The sequence below is a fragment of the Camelus bactrianus genome, chromosome 6 (assembly GCF_048773025.1).
Source record: "Camelus bactrianus isolate YW-2024 breed Bactrian camel chromosome 6, ASM4877302v1, whole genome shotgun sequence".
Taxonomy (NCBI): Eukaryota; Metazoa; Chordata; class Mammalia; order Artiodactyla; family Camelidae; genus Camelus; species Camelus bactrianus.
This window is the reverse complement of record NC_133544.1, coordinates 74366577-74385505: the sequence shown is the minus strand read 5'-3', so window position 1 is coordinate 74385505 and position 18929 is coordinate 74366577. Positions and strand designations below refer to the sequence as shown.

The following is an 18929-nucleotide window of genomic DNA, read 5'->3' as shown; positions in this document are numbered from 1 at the left end:
CGGGAGTCACAAGAGTTATATTTGAAAGTCTGCTGTTTTTATACTTGAGCACCCAGATTGCTTTGGGTCCTCAGGTATCGTGCATCTGGTAGTTACGATATAAATAGATAGGAAAGTGTTCTATTCCCATGTCCTTTAGGCTCTTAACTTGGTAGGAATTGGGCAGTATACCTCTGCCTGTGGTGACTGTCGTATCCAAGGCTGTATTGCTTCTGGTCAACAGCTCAGGTTTGAATATGGCAGAGGAAAAGTGAGAGGCTTCCAGTTTGGAGGAGGAAATGAATAAATATTTAGTGTTCTTTTGTTTCTTCTTTCAATAGAAGCAGTGGGGAATGGGATCCTGAACAAAGTTGAATATCAGGAGAAGTTGTCTTTCTATTGCAAAGCACTTGACTTAACAGGGGCTGACTTTTTCTACTTTTCTTTAGGAAATTGCCCTCTAGCTCGTTTTGCTATCCTATTTATTCTGGGGATTGGTAGAGTAAGTAAACCTCATAAGTCTCTGGAAAGGGGCCAATAATGAGTGTCTTACATGTGTGAGTAGTATTTGTGTGAAAGAGTCTTGGTTGGGGGCTTAGGTTGAGTAGATCAAATCAAAAAGGTCAGCAGAAGATAATGTGTGTGATTAGCGCAGAGGGTAATTTACCTCCAAGCCCTTTCCGTGGAAGGTCATTGTTAGGACTGGCATTGTGTGGTCTGGATCAGACTCTTTGATGCACGTCTAGATAACAGCATATGTAGCAAAAATCCCTGAGTAATTTATCAGAAATCTTGGACAGCATGCAGCACAGCAGTGAACAGAGTTGAAAAGAGGTATTGCTGTATGAGAGACCGAGGCAGGTTTTGAAGTCGGCTGAGGGCTTTGTATCATTATAAAGAGTAGCTTCTTTCATTTTTAATAAATAGATTTTGGAAGTATTAAAGGAAAAAACAAAATAGGAAAAGCTTCATAGTTCAAAGATGAAAGTGTTTGAACATAGTAACTTTTTCTCCTGGTGATATGAATTTCCTAGGTCAGAGGACATGTCTTCTAGCCCCAAAGTATCTCTTGCTGCTATGGAAACAAAAGAACAAATACCTGCTCGAGAACTTCTGGAAGGTGGAATGCAGATTCAGAGGTCACCAGAGCCTGAGGTTTTGTCAACTCAGGACGACTTGTTTGATCAGAGCAATAAAACAGGTGACAAAGAATAATTAGTACTGTTGTACCTCTTTCCAAAGATCTAAACTTATTTCTGTTCTGAGGCTATTGTTTAAGTTAGAAGGCACTGTATAGGTGTGCAGACTTACTGGTGATACAGAAGGAAATTATATTTCTAGCCAATTAATGAGGGGCTTTTTAGCATTTAAATTATTGCTATGTAACATTTTAGTATAATTTTCTCTCTTTTTTGGAAGTGGAGATAATTGAGGCATAGCAACTAACTTAGCAAATTCAGTATTGTGGATGGATAGCTATTTCTGTTATCATGAATCTTCAAATCTTAAATGTCATGATTATTAAGTGAAGTTTTTCATACTCACCTGGGCAACAAGTCTGCTTACTCAACTGTTTATTAGTTCATCTATCACAAATAGGAAGTTAAGATCTAGCAGAAAGAACATAAAATTTTTAGAAGAGTGATACTTGTTTTCACATTTTGTTAACTCTCTTTTTAGAAAACTGGAATGATAAACTTGTTTTCACATTTTGTTAACTCTTACCAGTGTCCCATTCTGCAAACTCACAGAGCTGGAAAGCTTTAGTAAATTTGTTGTAAGTAGGGAAGAAGAGAAGGTTATATTCCTTTACTATGCTGTGAATGTGTGCAAGACATTCAGAGGGTCACCAAGAAACATTTTTTGGTCTCTCACTAAAGCTTCAAGTTTGTATTTAAGAAATTTCTTTATTCTTGCAGTTAATATAGCTGATACTCCATTTGTTGCTAAGAAGGGACCAATAGGAGACTCTTCATAGTATAAATCAGTAATGACTGCTCGTATATCCTTTTACTTATGCAATAGGATTTTTTGTCTCCTTTGAGGAGGCCCAGGTTCTAATCATGGAAATTGCTGCATTCATATCATCAGGTATCATGCATATTGTTTTGACTTCTCCCACCTGTGTCATGGCATGAACTTTACTTCACCTTAGGTAGACCTTGGAATAAAATACTCGCTTGCTATCTTATAATAGAAACTTCACAGGAAAGAAGAGCAGCTGAGCAGAGGTATAGGGATTCTGACTTTTTCTCTCCAAGCTTCAATCATGACAGAAAGGACTAAGAAATTCTTTTTGTCAATTCTTTATTAAGGAAACCAATAATTTATTAGGGAGGGTGTGTTTAATGGTCACTCAAGATTTGTGTTAGCGTTGTGGGGAGGGTATAGCTCAAGTGGTAGAGCACATGTTTAATATGCACAGGGTCCTGGGTTCAATCCTCAGTACCTACGCTGAAAATAAACCTAATTGCCTCCCCTGCTTTAAAAAAAAAAATTTGTGTTAGCGTGGTATTCTATTAATTGTACTCCAGTTAGAAAACAGTTTCTGCCCTCTTGAAACATGGTTGGATATATGGATTCTACTCTTTGTAGTACTGAGTGGTTTTTTTTTTTTTGATGACTCAGTAATATCGATCTGAAAAGTAAATGCAACTAGAATTTTTTTTTCCCCAGTAGCTTCTGATGGTTGCTCTACTCCTTCAAGGGAAGAAGGTGGGTGTTCTCTGGCTTCCACACCTGCCACCACATTGCACGTCCTTCAGTTCTCTGGCCAGAGGTCCCTTGTTCAGGAGAGTCTTTCCACGTAAGTAAACCTGAAATAGCCCTGTCAGGGGGACGTGCCTGATGGTCTTAGGCTAAAGTTGAAAGAGCTGAAATTGCTAGTCCAGAAGTCTTTTTGAAATAAAAAGGTAAACTCTAGGCTTGAGAATTTGAGGGAATAAGAACTTAATGGAACTATTGAAGACAGGTAGATCTGCTTTCCCACTGGGAGATTTTAAAATAGTAGCCCCAAGCTTTCACTAGGAAAGAAACTGCCCAGTTATGTAGAGACTGTTAACACGTCCAAAGTAAGCTGGCTGCTGCTCCCTTTGACTAGCAGTTTTTCCCACTGAACAGCAGAGGGGTGGAGAAGAGGTTATGCTAGAGTTGACAGTAGTTGGATTTCTTTATCTGTGTTAGGGCAAAGAGGTTTCTTTTTTTTTTTTTTAAATAAGAATATGCATGCTCTTTCTAATAACAGGCCAAAAATGGAATGTTTTTATATTGCAAATTTGCAGGTGAATTAATTTTTTGAGCACTTTCTGATCCTGTTTTTCAATCATGATTTCCATGTGCCTGATCATTCACTTCCTCTTGTAATCATATGACTTTTCCCATTCTCTCTTTTTTTTTTAATTCTAATTTTGGATATGTCTGGTGTGAGAAATAGTTATTGAAGTATTATTCATGGTTCTTCTGCCAACCTCGGGTAGCTGTTTGAGAGAAATGATAATAAATATTTGTCTGAATGTCTTAGATATTTTTGCTATTAAAAAGTAGAAAACAAATGCAGAACTATGGCTGTGGTAAAATAACCTGTGATTTTCTCTTTACATAAAGGAATTCCTCAGATCTTGTTGCTCCTTCCCCTGATGCTTTCCGATCTACCCCCTTTATCGTTCCTAGCAGTCCCACAGAGCAAGAAGGGAGAAAAGGTGAGCTCTCTTGATCTGTCTGTTGATCTCAGATTAGAAGAGGAGCAGCACTTTTGCCTTGCAGAGTGTACTGTTTCTTTACATATTAGAACACTGTGACCTAAACTGTTCAGTAGGACTCATGTCTAACCTTTAGGGATGTGGCCTAGTGTAATGTGCTTTCCTCAGTTCTTTGCTCCTCTGGCACAGATTCTTCTGAGAATTCTGTATTGATGACTTAATTTTTAAAAAGACTCTTAAGAGAAAATTTTTATATTTTAAGGTTAAATTCGAATGAGTTAGTATAGTGAAGAACAGGGCTTATTACTGATGGCCCAATAGTTTCCAGCAACATGGTAACACGTTACTGGTCAGAAGAAACCAAAAAATGTTTCTTTTGCTTTTTATAGGTTATTTTTGCTATTATCAAAGCAATTTTAGCCTAAGAGTGGCTAGGAGCAGGTGATAGAAATTTTGACTTCATTCCCTTCCTCCTTTGAGGACCTAGTGATTTTATATTACTTTATGCACAAGAAAGTTTTCCTTTTTGCTTAATTTTTCTCATTATCTAATCCTCTTGTGCTCTGTCCCAGTCTCCTATCCAGCCATTCAAGATATTTCTAAATTCCTACTACTTCTGCACAGTTTTTTCCAATAAGTTCCATGATTTTTCCCTTTTCCTTCTTTCACATGACCAGTAATAGTACGACAGCTAATATTTATTGAGCACTTAGTGTGTGCCAGGCTCTTTGATTCTAGGTGCTCCTCTTTGATTTTTTTCATTGAATTCTCATAATAATCCTAAGAAGTAGGTGTAATTTTTATCCCCATTTTGCAGATGAGGAAATGAAGGCACAGAGATTTCACAACTTAAGTCGTACAGGCAGGATTTGAACTTGGGCAGCTGCCTTGAGAGCCTGTGCTCTTACCTGTTGTGTATATGCCTCCTATGATATTCTGCTTCTCTGCTTTTGAGTGATGTAAACATAGGAATATATTGAACTGTTTTTCAAGTATAATTTGCCCATGACAAAATTTAATTTTAGACTTTCTTCTGTCACAAAGTTTGTGTTCGTTTTCTCTTGAAATCATTGTTGGTATCCAAATGGACTAATAGCATTCTAAGCATAACATGATTAGTGATATCTTGAGTAGAAACTAAAAGTGAATCCATTCTACAAAAAATGCTGTTAATGCAATTTAACTTTGACTTACGTTAGAACCATTTTTTCTGTCTGTAGTGTGAAACCTGAAGATATATAAAATAATTATATTAAAAATGCTTTCACCCTGATTGTAAAAATAATTAGTACTTATTGTAGAACATTTGGAAAGCATATGAGAAACTTATGAGAAGAAAATAAAAATACCACAATCCAGGTGCAGTTAGTATTTGGATATATGTTTTTCCTTTCAGAGTGTTTACTATGCGTAAATACAAAGATGTATGTTTACACAACCAGGATCATGTTATGTATATGATTTCGTGTTCTTTTTTTTTTTTCATGTAACATTGTATTTTCCCTTGTCAATTATATTTTAGGTTTAATGCACTTGCTTAATATGTGCATAACTGTTTGTGGTACTATGTATGCTTTTTGTATTTTTTTTTGTTTTTTTGCTAAGATTATTAACCTAAAGCCTTTTCATATGTAGTGTTTAGAACAGTCCTTAGTAAGTGGTTTGTCATGGTGCTAAAGATCAAAAGGTGTAATGAAAATACTTAATGAAAATACACAGCTGTGGTAGTTTAGTATTAAAGGCCTGTAGCACCAGATCCCGATCCTGACATTAGACTGGAATGTATGTTTGAGGCCAAGCGGGGCAGCGAGGTATTGAGGTGGAGGGTAGCTGGTAGCATGAGTGGATTATAGGGAAAAATTAAATGGCATGGGTAGTTTGTGAGAGTGATCTAAAGGAGGCCTGTTTGGGGTCAAGTTGTAAGATATGGGGAAAGGGTGATGAATCAAATACCTAGCAAGCTGGGCTGGCTCTGAGGAAGATCCCGCTAGCCTGCAGGTGGGTAGCATACTACAGGAAAGCAGTGTTTTGTGTTTTGTTGTGTGTTTCCTCCCTGAAATATTTGTCTCAGGATTAGTGTCTTGTACTTAGTTCTTTGATAAATCATTGTTGATTGTCATTGAAAAGTTTTTTTCCTTCTTCTCTGTTTGTCCTGGCATCCACCTCTCTGCATTTAGCAGTTGTTAATGCAAATAAAATGAGTTCATAAATATGTAGATACTTAGAGTTGTGAACAAGTTCATTGCATTTCAAGGCCTGTGGTTAAATTAAGTGCTGTTTATCTGGACATTCCTGTGCAAAATGTGAAAAACTAAGCTATAATCAGGAAAGGGGCTCAGAGGAACCAAATTAACTTAATATTTCATATGGATGGGTGGGTATCCCTAGGTGAACCCTATTTTAATCTTTACCTGAGTATTTTAGGAGTGTGGACTTTTCTCCCCTCGGGGGAATACAGTGTTGCTAGATTTCTAGGACTCAGTCTTCTATTAATTTATCAGTTTTTCTGAAAATTAGGTCACTGGTTTTTTAAGGAATGGAAATTTCTGAATATAATTGTATTAGTGGTATTGGAACATGAGTGGTATTGATGAGTGCTTACTTCTTAATTTGGTTTTCCTGTTTTAAACTAGATGAACCAATGGATATGTCAGCAGTTTCTGAACGAAAAGAGTCTTTTCAGAAGAAAGTCCAAGATGAGGAACCAGTAGAGATAGAAAACCCCCCTCTCCCACCTGAGCCCACTATATCACCACAAGCCTCAACACCAGTATCTCAGAGCACACCAGTCTTCACTCCTGGCTCACTTCCTATCCCATCCCAGCCTGAGTTTTCTCATGTGAGTATTGTAGAGTTTTTTCCACCTAACATCTTTTTTTAAAAAAATAACTTTATTGAGGTATAATTTACAAACTATAAAACTCACTCATTTTCAGTGTATAGTTAAGTGATATTTTAGTAAACTTACAGAATTGTGCGACTGTCATCATAATCTAGTTTTAGAACATATCCAGAGTCACCTGAATCTTGATGCACTTTTTATGTTTAAATTCTGTACTATGCCTTTAAATTTTCTGAGAATGTTACTGCAAAATTGAAAAGGGGACATTAATCATTATTCTGTCTTAACATCACGAACTTCTTACTAAAGCAACCGTAGGTTCTCCACTAATTGTTAAAATCTCATTTTCAAGATACTCAGGGGCCTCCTTGTCTTGTTCCTGATCTTAGAGGCCCTGCTTTCAGCTTTTCATTCTTGATATGATGTTAGCTATGGGTTGTCATATATGGCCTTTGTTATGTTGAGGTATGTTCCTTCTATACCTGCTTTCTGGAGAGGTTTTTGTTTTTTAATTAAAAATTTTTTTGGCGGGGAGTTTTTTTTAACGTAAATGAGTGTTGAATTTTATCAAAGGCTTTTCTGCATCAATTGAAATGATCATATGGTTTTTATTCTTCAATTTGTTATTAATGTTGTGTATCACATAGATTGATGGTGGATATTGAAAAATCCTTGCATCCCCACAGTAAATCCAACTTAATCATGGTGTGTGATCTTTTTAATGTATTGTTGGATTCTGTTTGTTAGTATTTTGTTGAGGATTTTTGCATCTATGTTCATCAGTAATATTGGCCTGTAATTTTCTTTTCTTGTGATAATGTTTGTCTGATTTTAGTATCAGGGTGATGCTGGCCTCATAGAATGAGTTCAGAAGTGTTTCTTCCTCTGCAATTTTGTGGAATAGTTGGAAGGATAGGTGTTAAGTCTTCTCTAAATGTTCGGTAAAAGTCACCTGTGAAGTCATCTGGTCCTGGACTTTTGTTTATTGGGAGTTTTTAAATTACTGATTCAATTTCAGTTCTGGTAATTGGTCTTTTCATATTTTGTATTTCTTCCTGTCAGTCTTGGGAGATTCTACCTTTCAAAGAATTGTCCATTTCTCCTAGGTTGTCCATTTATTGGCATATAGTTGTTTATAGTAGTTTCTTATGATCCTTTGTATGTCTGTGGTGGTGATTGAAACTTCTTTTTCATTTCTGATTTTTTTGATTTGGTCCCTTTCCCTTTTTTCCTTGATGAGTCCAGCTAGAGGTTTATCAATTTTGTTTATCTTTTCAAAGAAACAGCTTTAGTTTCATTGATTTTTTTTTTTTTTTAAATCTCTGTTTCATTTATTTCTGCTCTGATCTTGATGATTTCTTTCCTTCTACTGACTTTGGGTTTTGTTTTTCTCTTGTTGCTTTAGGTGAAGGTTAGGTTGTTTATTTGATATTTTTCTTGTTTCCTGAGGTAAGCTTGTATCACTATAAACTTCCCTCTTGCAGCTACTTTGCTGCATCCTATAGCTTTTTGATTGCTGTGTTTTTATTTTCATTCATGTCTGCTCTTGCCAGTTTTATTCAACATCATATTGGAATACCTAGCCACAGCAAAAGACCCCGAAAAGCAAAAACAATCTTAAGAAAGAAGAACGGAGCTGGAAGTCATGTTCCCTTACTTCAGACTATACTACAAAGTTACAGAAATCCAAACAGTATGATACTGGCACAAAAACCAACACATAGATCAATGGAACAGGATAGAGAGCCCAGAAATAAACTGATGCACTTATGGTTACTTAATCTACAATAAAGGAGGCAAGAATATGCAATGAAGAAAAGACAGTCTCCTCAGTAAGTGGTGCAGGGAAAACTGGACAGCTACATGTAGAAAAATGAAATTAAGAGTGTCTAACACCATGTACAAAAATAAACTCAAAATGTATTAAGGACCTGAATGTAAGACTGGATACTCTAAAACTCCTAGAGGAAAACATAGAACACTCTCTGACATAAATTTCAGTAGTTTTTTTTTTTTTTTAATCTTTCAGGGTAATGGAAACAAAAGTAAACAAATGGGACCTAATTAAACTTAAAAGCTTTTGCACAGTAAAGGAAACCATAAACAAAATGAAAAGACAATCTACAGAATAGGAGAAAACATTTGCAAACAGTTTTACTAACAAGGGATTTTCCAACATATAAGAACAGCTCATACAGCTTAATATAATAAAAAGTAAACAACCCAGTAAAAAAAAAAAAGAAGAAGATCTAAATAGACATTTCTCCAAAAAAGACAAACAGATGGCCAACAGGCACATGAAAAGATGCTCAGTATTGCTAATCATCTGGGAAATGCAAATCAAAGCTACAATAAGGTAATCACCTCACACAGGCCAGAATGACTATCATCAAAAAGAACACAACAAATGTTGGTGAGGATGTGGAGAGAAGGAACCCTTGTACACTGTTAGTAGGAATGTAAATTGGCACAGCCACTGTAGAAAACAGTATGGAGGTTTCTCAAAAAGCAAAATAGATCTGGGGTTGGGGCTGTTGAGGGGTGATCTCAGCGGCTCTGCTAGGTGGACTTTCCCATGGTTTGTTGGCACCGCCCCAGGTGGTTGAGCAGATCCGCATGGGCGGCGGGAAGCTCCGAGGCGTTGCAACTGGCGCACAGGCCCTGGCTCCCGCGGCTGCTCCATGGTCCGGCTCATTACTCTCCTCTGCAAGGCCTACCGTGGAGGCCGCTTAACCATTTGCCTTGCCCTGGGTGGCTGTACCAACCGGCCTTTCTACCGCATCGTGGCTGCTCCGTTTCGTGGAGCAGCTGGGCTCCTATGATCCACTGCCCAACAGTCATGGTGAGAAACTTGTTGCTCTCAACCTGGATCGGATCCAGCATTGGATTGGCTGTGGGGCCCACCTCTCTAAGCCTGTGGAAAAGCTTCTAGGTCTTTCTGGCTTTTTCCCTCTGCATCCCATGGTGATCACAAATGCCGAGAGGCTGCGACGGAAACGGGCACATGAAGTCCTTTTAGCCGCCCAGAAAACAGACTCAGAGGCTACAGAAACAAATGCAAGCTGACTTCAATGAGCATAGGAGGGGGAACAAGGGCTCAAGGGAAAAGTTCCTAGCCAGCAGTTCCATCTTGTAGGTTGCAAAATTATTTGGGCCTTGAGCTCTGTGTACTCTTGTCAGATCATCTTTGGAAAAGAACAAATCCATTTAATCTATGTTAAACCATGTGAAATGGCCAAATGCTGATGTTTTGCTGTTTTTTAATGGAAAAAAGCAAAAACAAAACAGCAGTTCATAGGTTCAACTTGGTATCAACATTCCTTGTATTATTGCATACGCTTCTGAGCTGGGACACTGGGGAGAAAACAGATGCGAGGTTTCCACAGTAAGGGGAGGAGGGTGGTGGAGCAGACACCGTGGTGGAAGGAGGTTCCTGCGCTAAGAAACCGGGACTCCGGCTCCACTCTTAGCTTCAATCCGGGCTGCTGCCAGTTTGGTCACGCCCCCCCCCCCCCCCCCCGCGCCTCTTGCGACGCAGGCGCTTTGGGCTTTTTGCGCGGGAAAAGGAAGCAGGCCAGAGTTCTCCTTGGCGTTTTTTGGGGTCTGCTGTTTTCGCTGAGGCAGCTGCCCGCTCCGTGCCGCTGCGGGCCATGGGGCCTCTGGAGCTGTGCGAGGACGTGTTCGGCACTGCCTACCTTTACCGAGTGTTGAGCGTGCGGCGCGAGGTCTCAGACGGCGAAGTCTGGCGCGGCTACCACGAAATGTCCTTGCAGGTGCACCTGGACCGAGTGGGCGAGGGCGACAAGGACGCCACCCGCCACTTCCAGATCCTCGGGAAGGTCTATTCCGTTCTGAGTGACAAAGATCAGAGAGCAGTGTATGATGAGCAGGGAACAGTGGACTAGGATTCTGATGTGCTCAGCCAAGACCTGGACTGGGAGACCTACTGGAGATTACTCTTTAACAAGTTATCTCTAGAAGACATTCAAGGTTTTAAAGAGACATACAAAGGTTTTGAAGAAGAGCTGGCGATATTAAACAGCCCTATTTGGACTTCAGGGGTGACATGGATCAGATCATGGAGTCTGTGCTGTGTGTTCAGTACACAGAGGAACCCAGGATAAGGAATATTACTCAACAAGCCATTGATGCCAGAGAAGTCCCATCCTCTAACGCCTTTGTCAAAGAATTGAAGCAAAAGATGAATACAAGGAAAAAGAGGGCTCAGGAGGAGGCTAAAGAAGCAGAATTGAGCAGGTAGGAGTTGGGAGTTGATGAAGGAGTGGATGACTTAAAAGAAGTCATTCAGAGCAGACAAAAGGATCGGCAAAAGGAAATGGACAGTTTTCTGGCTCAGATGGAAGCAAAGTACTGCAAATTTTCCAAACGAGGAGGGAAAAAAAAGACTCTCAAGAAAGAGAAGAAATAATGGAATTTTCTCTTCAAAAGTCCTCAGGTGTTAATTGGTGCCATTGTAGGCAAGGTATAGTCAAGATTTGAAGACAGAAGTCACCCCAGCCCTTGAGAAAAGTCGTCTTTCAAGCCTAAATTATTCAGATCAACTATGTAAACCAAGCTGAATCTCTCAACCTGATCTTAATATATCTTAGAAATATTCTAGAAGTACCCTGACATTCTTCCTCGTACGATGGAATTTGGTGGTGATCATTGAGGGAACGGGGGAGGGAGGGTGGTATACTTCTTGATGAAATTGCTTCTGTGGGTCTTCTGTACAAGGAGCTCCGTCTAGAGTGCAGGTCTGTCCACACCTCCTTTAGCTGTTGTCATTTTGCCACACAGGAGTGAGTTGCAGAGTATCCAGTGATGTGTGTATTTATTAAAACAGGTACTCTACCTAGCTAGAAGGCCTTCAGCACAGTTGCTGGACATCTGTCTTCCAAATACTTGCCAGTTTGCTTTCAGCCTTAATATTCTTGCATAGACTCTCTCCTTTTTGTTTTACTCAACTGGGTTTTGTACTCTTTGCTTGATGTATATTGGACAAACGGGTTCAGATTACTTGCGTGCATCTTTATAAGACTTATACGTGATTAAATAAGTAAAATATGACTGCTAAGTTCTGGGGTCTGTTTAAATGATTCCAGTGTGTTCATTTAAGATGATCTAGAGAAAATATGAATGGTGCTTAGGATAGAGAAAGTAGAAGAAAAGTAGTCCTAGTGAGCATTGTAGTAGATGCCCTGGTTTAAGTAGCATAAAGAGATGTTGTAGTCCTGCCCGTAACTGCTGAATGTCCTTTGTCAGGTCACTGAGTTTGTCTGAACTTGTTTCCTTATCGGTAAAAAGGTAAGGGAGGTGGGTTAAATGACTTGTTAGAGGCTCCTATTAATGCTTACTTGAAAGGGAAGCCATCTTGAAAACAAAAACAAAAACAAACCAAAATAGGTCTAACATATGACCTAGTAATTCCACTTCTAGGTGTATATTCAAAGAAAAAAACCAAAACAAAAGCACTAATTCAAAAAGATAGGTGCGCCCCATTGTTCATAGCATTATTTACAGTTGCCAAGATATGGCAGCAACCTTAAGTGTCTGTCAGCAGATGAATGGATAAAGAAGATGTGGTATATATATTCAGAGGAATACTACTCAGCCATAAATGGCAAGAATGAAATTTTGCCATTTGCAGCAACATGGATGGTCTTGGAGGGTATTATTCTAAGTGGAATAAGTGAGACAGAGAAAGATAAGTACTGTATATTACTTACATGTAGAATCTATAAAATATTACCAACTAGTGAGAAAAGAACAAGAAGCAGACTCACAGAGAACAAACTAGTGGCTACTACTGGGTGGGGACAGGGCAACATAGGAGTCGGGGAGTGGGAGGCACAAAGTATTTGGATATAAGATGGGCCCAAAGATGTACTGTACAACATTGGGAATATAGCCAGTATTTTGTGATAACTGTAAATGGAAAGTATCCTTTAAAAAGTATATTAAAAAAATTAAAAAGGCAAAATGTATATATTAAGGGCAAAAAAAAGATGTTCAGTGGCTTCAAACTTCTTTTTGAAGAGACCTCTTTTGGAACCTCCTGATTTTTAATCTGTGCTCTTATCTTCTGTGCCTGGTACACAACTGTCACTTCCCTTTCATTATAGTCCTTGGAGATTGTCTTTACTGTCTTTGTGTTAGATTCCTCTTGGGCTCCATGTCTTCTTCCTTGGTTTACTCCCTCATTTTGGTGGAGGATATCCTTGAACATATTTTGTACTCTCATACTTGATTTGTAGTTTGTAGGAGTATAGAATTTTAGATTGGAAATAATTTTCCTTTAAGCTTTTTGAAGGCATTGCTCTACTGTCCTCAAACTTCAGTGTTGCTGTTGAGAAGTGTGTGGCCAGTTTGATTCTTATCTTTAATGTGTGAGCTGTTTTTTTTTCCTTTATTGGAATCTTATAGGATTTTCTCTTTATGCCCAGTGTTCTGAAATTTCCAGACTCTTGGCATTGGTCTGTTTTTATTCATTGTATTGGCCAATCCTCTCAGTCTAGAAACTCAGGTCCTTCAGTTCAGGGACATTTAATTAATTTCTTCCTCTCTGTTCTTTTTTTTTTTTTTTTTTTTTAAATGGAATACCTATTGTTTGGATGCTCAAACTCAATAATAGTCTTGTAATTTCCTAATTTTGTCTATGACTTTCTGTCTCTTTCTTTTTGTTTAACTTTATGTGTAATTTCCTAATCTTTTTTTAAACTTAAAAAACTGCACTTTATTGAGATATAATTCATGCACTGTATTGTTCACCCATTTTAAAGTCTCTAGTCCACTGGCTTTTAGTATATTCACAAAGTCAGGCAGTTATTCACCAAAATCTAATTTTAGAACATTTTCATCCCTCTCCCCTAACAAAAGACCCCGTGCTTATTAACAGTCACTCCCATTTCCCCCACCCCCAGCCCTAGTCAGTCACTAATCTACTTTATGTCTCTGTGGGTTCGCTTGTTCTTGACATTTCATGTAAGTGGAATTATACAATATGTAGTCCTTTGTGATTGGTTTCTTTAATTTAGTGTAGTATTTCCATGATTCATCCATGTTGTGGCATGTATCAGAACTTCGTTCCCTTTTTTTTTTTTAACTGAACAATAGTTAATTTACAATATTGTGTTAGTTTCAAGTGTACAGCCGAGTGATTCAGTTATAAATATATATATTTTTCAGATTCTTTTCCATTATAGGTTATTACAATATATTGCGTATAGTTGTCTCTGTTATACAGTAAATCTTTATTATTTTTCTCATTCTTTTTTATTCTGAATAATACTGTGTATGGACATACCATATTTTATTCATCCATTTATCAGTTGATGGACATTTGGGTTGTTTCCCCTTTTTGGTTATTATAAATAATGCTGCTGTGTACATTGTGCACAAGTTTTTGGGTGGTTGACTCATATTGAGTGAAGTCTTGACAGATCCTCAGTTTTGTTCACTGAGCTTTGTTTTTCTGATTAGGCCTCCAGGGAATCTCAGTGCTGTGGATCATTAAGGGCCAGACATTGGCTAGATCCAGGCACTCTTAAGAAATACAGCCTATTGATAAGCAGTTAGCCTCTGAAATTTTACTTTGCTGACTGAAATTATACAGATATTGAAAACAATTCCTTAATAAAATCACATAATTATTTACTCAATGTTTACTCAATAATGTGTTCAGAATAGAGGCAACTGCTTAACGGATATGAAGTTTCTTTTTAGAATGACGAAAATGTTTTCAAACTAGATAGAGGTGGTGGTTGCACATTGGAAATGTTCGCTTAAAAGTGGTTACTTTGTTGTATGAGTTTGACTTAAAAAAAGTTACAGTTTTATTAGCGAAGTTTTATATATAAGCCTTTGTAAAATGACTTATTTTTTTTACAAGAAAAATATGTATTTCTTGTAGAGTATGTATAATATACAGGTAAATGAAAATAAGATTATTAGTTATCCTGTCACAGAAATAACTACCTGTAACTTTTTTATGGTATATATGTACTTATTAACTTAAAAAAAATGAAAATTATATAAAAATATATAAAAAGACCACAACATATATATTCACATACTTTTTAAACTAAAAACCTTTTTCTGTTTAATACATAGCCCATTTTTCTATATTGTTTAATATTCATCTACAATTTTATGTAGTTTTAAAATATTCCATCATGTAGGTGTGTCATAATTTTTAAATGAATCTGTCAGTAGATATTTAATCTATCAATAGATACTCTTTTTGTTTCCTTTTCTAAATAATAATTTTAGCAGTGAACAGTATTGTAGCTAAATCTCAATGTACTTCTATCAAGTAATTTCCTGAAAATGGAATTATTGAACTAAGGGGTATACAAAGTTTCAAGGCTGTTATATATTGCCAAATTGCCATTAAAATGTTGAACCAATTTATATTCGGTCAAGCCTGAGAGAGTATATGATCAGGTTGAAATTTATAACTTTTTATAATCTGAAAGGGTAAACAGTAACACCAGACTTTGAAATACCAGAAGTTATGTAATATACAGAATGTTTGACAACCTATTTTGATTCCTCATTTCCTTAAAAATCATAGGAAATGAATGCCTTACCAGCTATGTCTAGAGTTTTTATAGCATTTATTGTAGGCAAAATAACACACTAAATGTAAATTCTTATATAAAAACATATTTAAGCTTTGAGTTATTTTATTATTTACATAAAATAAAAATGCCATTTTAAGTGTATAATTTGAAGAATTTTGGTAGTTGTATACGATTGTATAACCACCACCACCATTAAAGTACAGAACGGTTTCCTTACCCTAAAGTTTCTTCATAATCCTTTGCAGCTGATTTCTCCTCTCCCCACCCCCATCCCCTCTCTACCCTAGGCAACCATTCATCTACCTTCTGTCACCATAGTTTTATTTTTTCAAGAATTTCAAAAAATTGGAATCATAACTGTGTATGATCTTTTGTGGTTGAGTTCTTTAGCCTAGCATATTTTTGAGATTCGTTCCTATTCTGGCATGTGTTAGTACTTCAGTCCTTTTTATTGTTGAGTAGTATGGCATAATATGGATATTTGCAGTTTGTTTATCTGTTCACCAGTTGATAAACATTTGAGGTATTTCCAGTTTTTGGCTATTAATGAATAACTGTTTTGAACATCGGCATACACATCTTTGTGTGGACATACGATTTTATTTCTCTTGGGTTAATACCTTCAAGTACAATTTCTGGGTCATATGGTAGTATTAATGGATATTTAGCTTTACAAGATAGTGCCAAACTGTTCTCCAAAGTGACTGTGCTTCTGCATTCCCACCAGCAACGTGTGACAGTTGCGGTTCCACATCCTCACCAACAGGATGTAGTCTTATTAACTTCAGCCATCCTTCTTGGCTGACGTGGTGTCTGTTGACTAATGCTATTGTAAAACTTTGGGTTTTAACATCTGCTTTATGAGTGCTAGCATATTTTGAAATAGTGGGACATAAAATAAGTACAGGTGTACCTCATTTTCTTGTGGTTCACTTTATTGTGCTTCTCAGAAAATGTGTTTCTTGCAAATAGAAGGTTCGTGGCAACCCAGCTAACCCAGATGATGGTTAGCACTTTTTAACAATAAATTTTAAATTATGATTATAAATGAAAAGATGTAATGCTATTACACACTTAATAGACTACATAGTATAAAAACATAACTTTTATATACACTGGGAAACCAAAAAATTTCTGTGATTTGCTTTATTGCGATAGTGTGGACCTGAACCTGCAGTATCTCCAAGTTATGCCTGTGTATTCCCACTTCGTGAGAACTGAAGTGGACGGTGTAAGCACATGTTCAAATGATTACTGTGTAATTGAGGGCCTATTATACAGTATATAACATGATTTTAGCAATGATATACAGCTAACTTAAGTAGGAATACACTTAAATTTAATACTTTTAAGTTTTTGTTTGGATTGTGCTTATTCTAGATCAGTAATTCACAAGAAAAGCATTTAAGCAGAGTGACATGTTGATGAAAAGAGTGGTGATTATGAACTTTATATATTTGAAATTATGACCCTAGAGTTTTAAAATTCTTGATTAATTGATTTAGAAATTTTAGATAAATTGAAAGATTAGAAATGAAAAAATATGACTATGAAGAAATGATTGTATTTCTCTTTTTATTCTTCCTTAGGATATTTTCATTCCATCTCCAACTTTGGAAGAACGATCAAATGATGAGAAGAAGGATAGAGATTTGCAAAGTTCATCTTTGACTGTTGAGTGTTCTAAAACTTCAGAAACTGAACCAAAGAATTCCACTGAGGATCTTGGGCTTTCTTTGACAGGGGATTCTTGTAAGTTGATGCTTTCTGCAAGTGAGTATAGTCAGTCCCCAAAGATAGAGAGCTTGAGTTCTCACAGGGTAGATGAAGATGGTGAAAACACACAGATTGAAGATACTGAACCCATGTCTCCAGTTCTCAATTCTAAACTTGTTCCTGCTGAAAATGATAATATCTTGATTAATCCAGCACAAGATGGTCAAGTAGAACTGAATCAGAATGATGAGAAAACAAAGGAAGATAACACAGAAACCAGAGATGACATTAGTATTTTAGCTGCCAGTTGCAAAGGTAGAGAAGAAACTGTAGCAGAAGATGTTTGTATTGATCTCACTTGTGATTCAGGTAGTCAGGCAGTTCCCTCTCCAGCTACTCGATCTGAGGCACTCTCTAGTGTGTTAGATCAGGAGGAAGCTATAGAAATTAAAGAACATCATCCAGAGGAGGGGTCTTCAGGGTCTGAGGTGGAAGAAATCCCTGAGACTCCTTGTGAAAGTCAAGGAGAGGAGCCCAAAGAAGAAAATATGGAAGGTGTCCCATTGCACCTTTCTCTGACTGAAACTCAGTCCCAAGGCTTGTGTCTTTCAAAGGAAGTCCCCAAACAAGAATGCCAGGAAGCTATGGAAGTTGAAACCAGTGTGATTAGTATTGATTCCCCCCAGAAGCTTCCAGTACTTGACCAAGACTTGGAACATAAGGATCAGGAAGCATGGGAAGAAGCTACTTCAGAGGACTCGAGTGTTGTCATTGTAGATGTGAAGGAACCATCTCCCAGAGTTGATGTTTCTTCTGAACCTTTAGAGGGAGTGGAGAAATGCTCAGATTCCCAGTCGTGGGAGGATGATGCTCCAGAAATAGAACCATGTGCTGAGAATAGAGCAGATACTCAAGAAGAAAAGAGTGCAGAAAATGCAGGAGATCTGAAATCAGTGACTGCAGAAAAAGAACCTGTAGAGGCAGACTCGTTACAGCCTCCATTGACTTTGGTGAGAGCAGATGATGCTCAAAGACCTGACCAGGAGATGCAGCAGACCCAACCGCAAGAGAAAACAGATAGCTCATTAGCGGAAGACTCAAAAATGGCTAATGCAAAGCAGCTGAGCTCAGGTGTAGAGGCCCAGCAGCTGGAGAAAGCCTCTGCCCATGCCTCGCAGAGCTTCTGTGAGAGCTCTAGTGGTAAGTGTGATTAAGAATTGTCCTGTCTCGAACCAAATTATAGTTTGGCATAGAAGGTAGGAGAGAACCGCATGCTTGTGTTAGGGCAAAAATTAACTTGAATTTATGTTTATGAACAGCCAATGATAGTTGGGGTATGTAAAAATTTGTATTGTATTTTTCTTTTTTTACCTGTAATTGTAGAATCAGATCATTCGAGGTTTTTAATTGAGCTTTATAACTCAGGAGTAATCAACATGAATTTTATAAATATTTAGAAATTGTACCAATCTGATATTTTCTACTTGTTCCCAATCTTGCTCCATATTTTTATATTTTGACAGTTGCCTTAAAGTACAGGGAGCTTTCTTGATTAACTTATGCAGTTAAATCATATTCAAAACTCTACAAGTTTTTTCTTTATGGGCATTAAGTAAAGTTTCTAAATTGGGGTCAGCATTTGTCTATTTTAAACCTTAAACTGAGAAAGATACTAGTTTGTGTTTTTTATCTGTTTTCTAAAGTCCAGAATGAGAACGTAGATTACCTTCTGAAATATTTGTGGGATATTATGTGTGACATTAGCTGAAAACAATTCAAACTTTCCAAATTCCCTAAGTTAGTATAATTGAAAGACAAAACAAAACAAAAAACCAAAATACAAACTTAAGCAAACAAGCTTCTAAGGATATGGAAATGAGAAACAATATTTAGGTAATATCATAGCTGTTAATTAATACCGCTGACCATACCTTTTGGTACTCCTGGCGCAGTCCCAGTTTACACCTGCTGTCTAGGAGGGATTATTAGTAGTGCTTTTTTAAATCTCAAAATTGCCCCTGTTCGTTAGATTTTATATTCTTGAATTTTTTTTCCACTGCAGAACAAGAAATGTTAGAGCTGAAAAGGAGGTTAGCAGGTTTTGGGTTC

The 18929-nt window shown here is 37.3% G+C and overlaps 1 protein-coding gene and 2 pseudogenes across 3 annotated transcripts in view; all 3 read left to right on the top strand.

Annotated features, from left to right (window-relative positions):
- Nucleotides 1-18929, top strand: part of TP53BP1 (tumor protein p53 binding protein 1) — a 62690-nt gene that overhangs the window by 10228 nt on the left and 33533 nt on the right. For 2 of the 3 annotated variants that reach the window (XM_074365992.1, XM_074365990.1), the window contains exons 8-12: nucleotides 1014-1180; nucleotides 2656-2785; nucleotides 3583-3677; nucleotides 6311-6516; nucleotides 16694-18020. In XM_074365992.1, the coding sequence (XP_074222093.1) occupies nucleotides 1014-1180; nucleotides 2656-2785; nucleotides 3583-3677; nucleotides 6311-6516; nucleotides 16694-18020 (1925 nt within the window). The remainder of the gene's footprint in view (nucleotides 1-1013; nucleotides 1181-2655; nucleotides 2786-3582; nucleotides 3678-6310; nucleotides 6517-16693; nucleotides 18021-18929) is intronic. The other variant, XM_074365991.1, reaches the window with a different exon arrangement.
- Nucleotides 6608-9651, top strand: LOC141577816 (small ribosomal subunit protein bS16m pseudogene; annotated as a pseudogene).
- Nucleotides 10170-14373, top strand: LOC105076956 (dnaJ homolog subfamily C member 9 pseudogene; annotated as a pseudogene).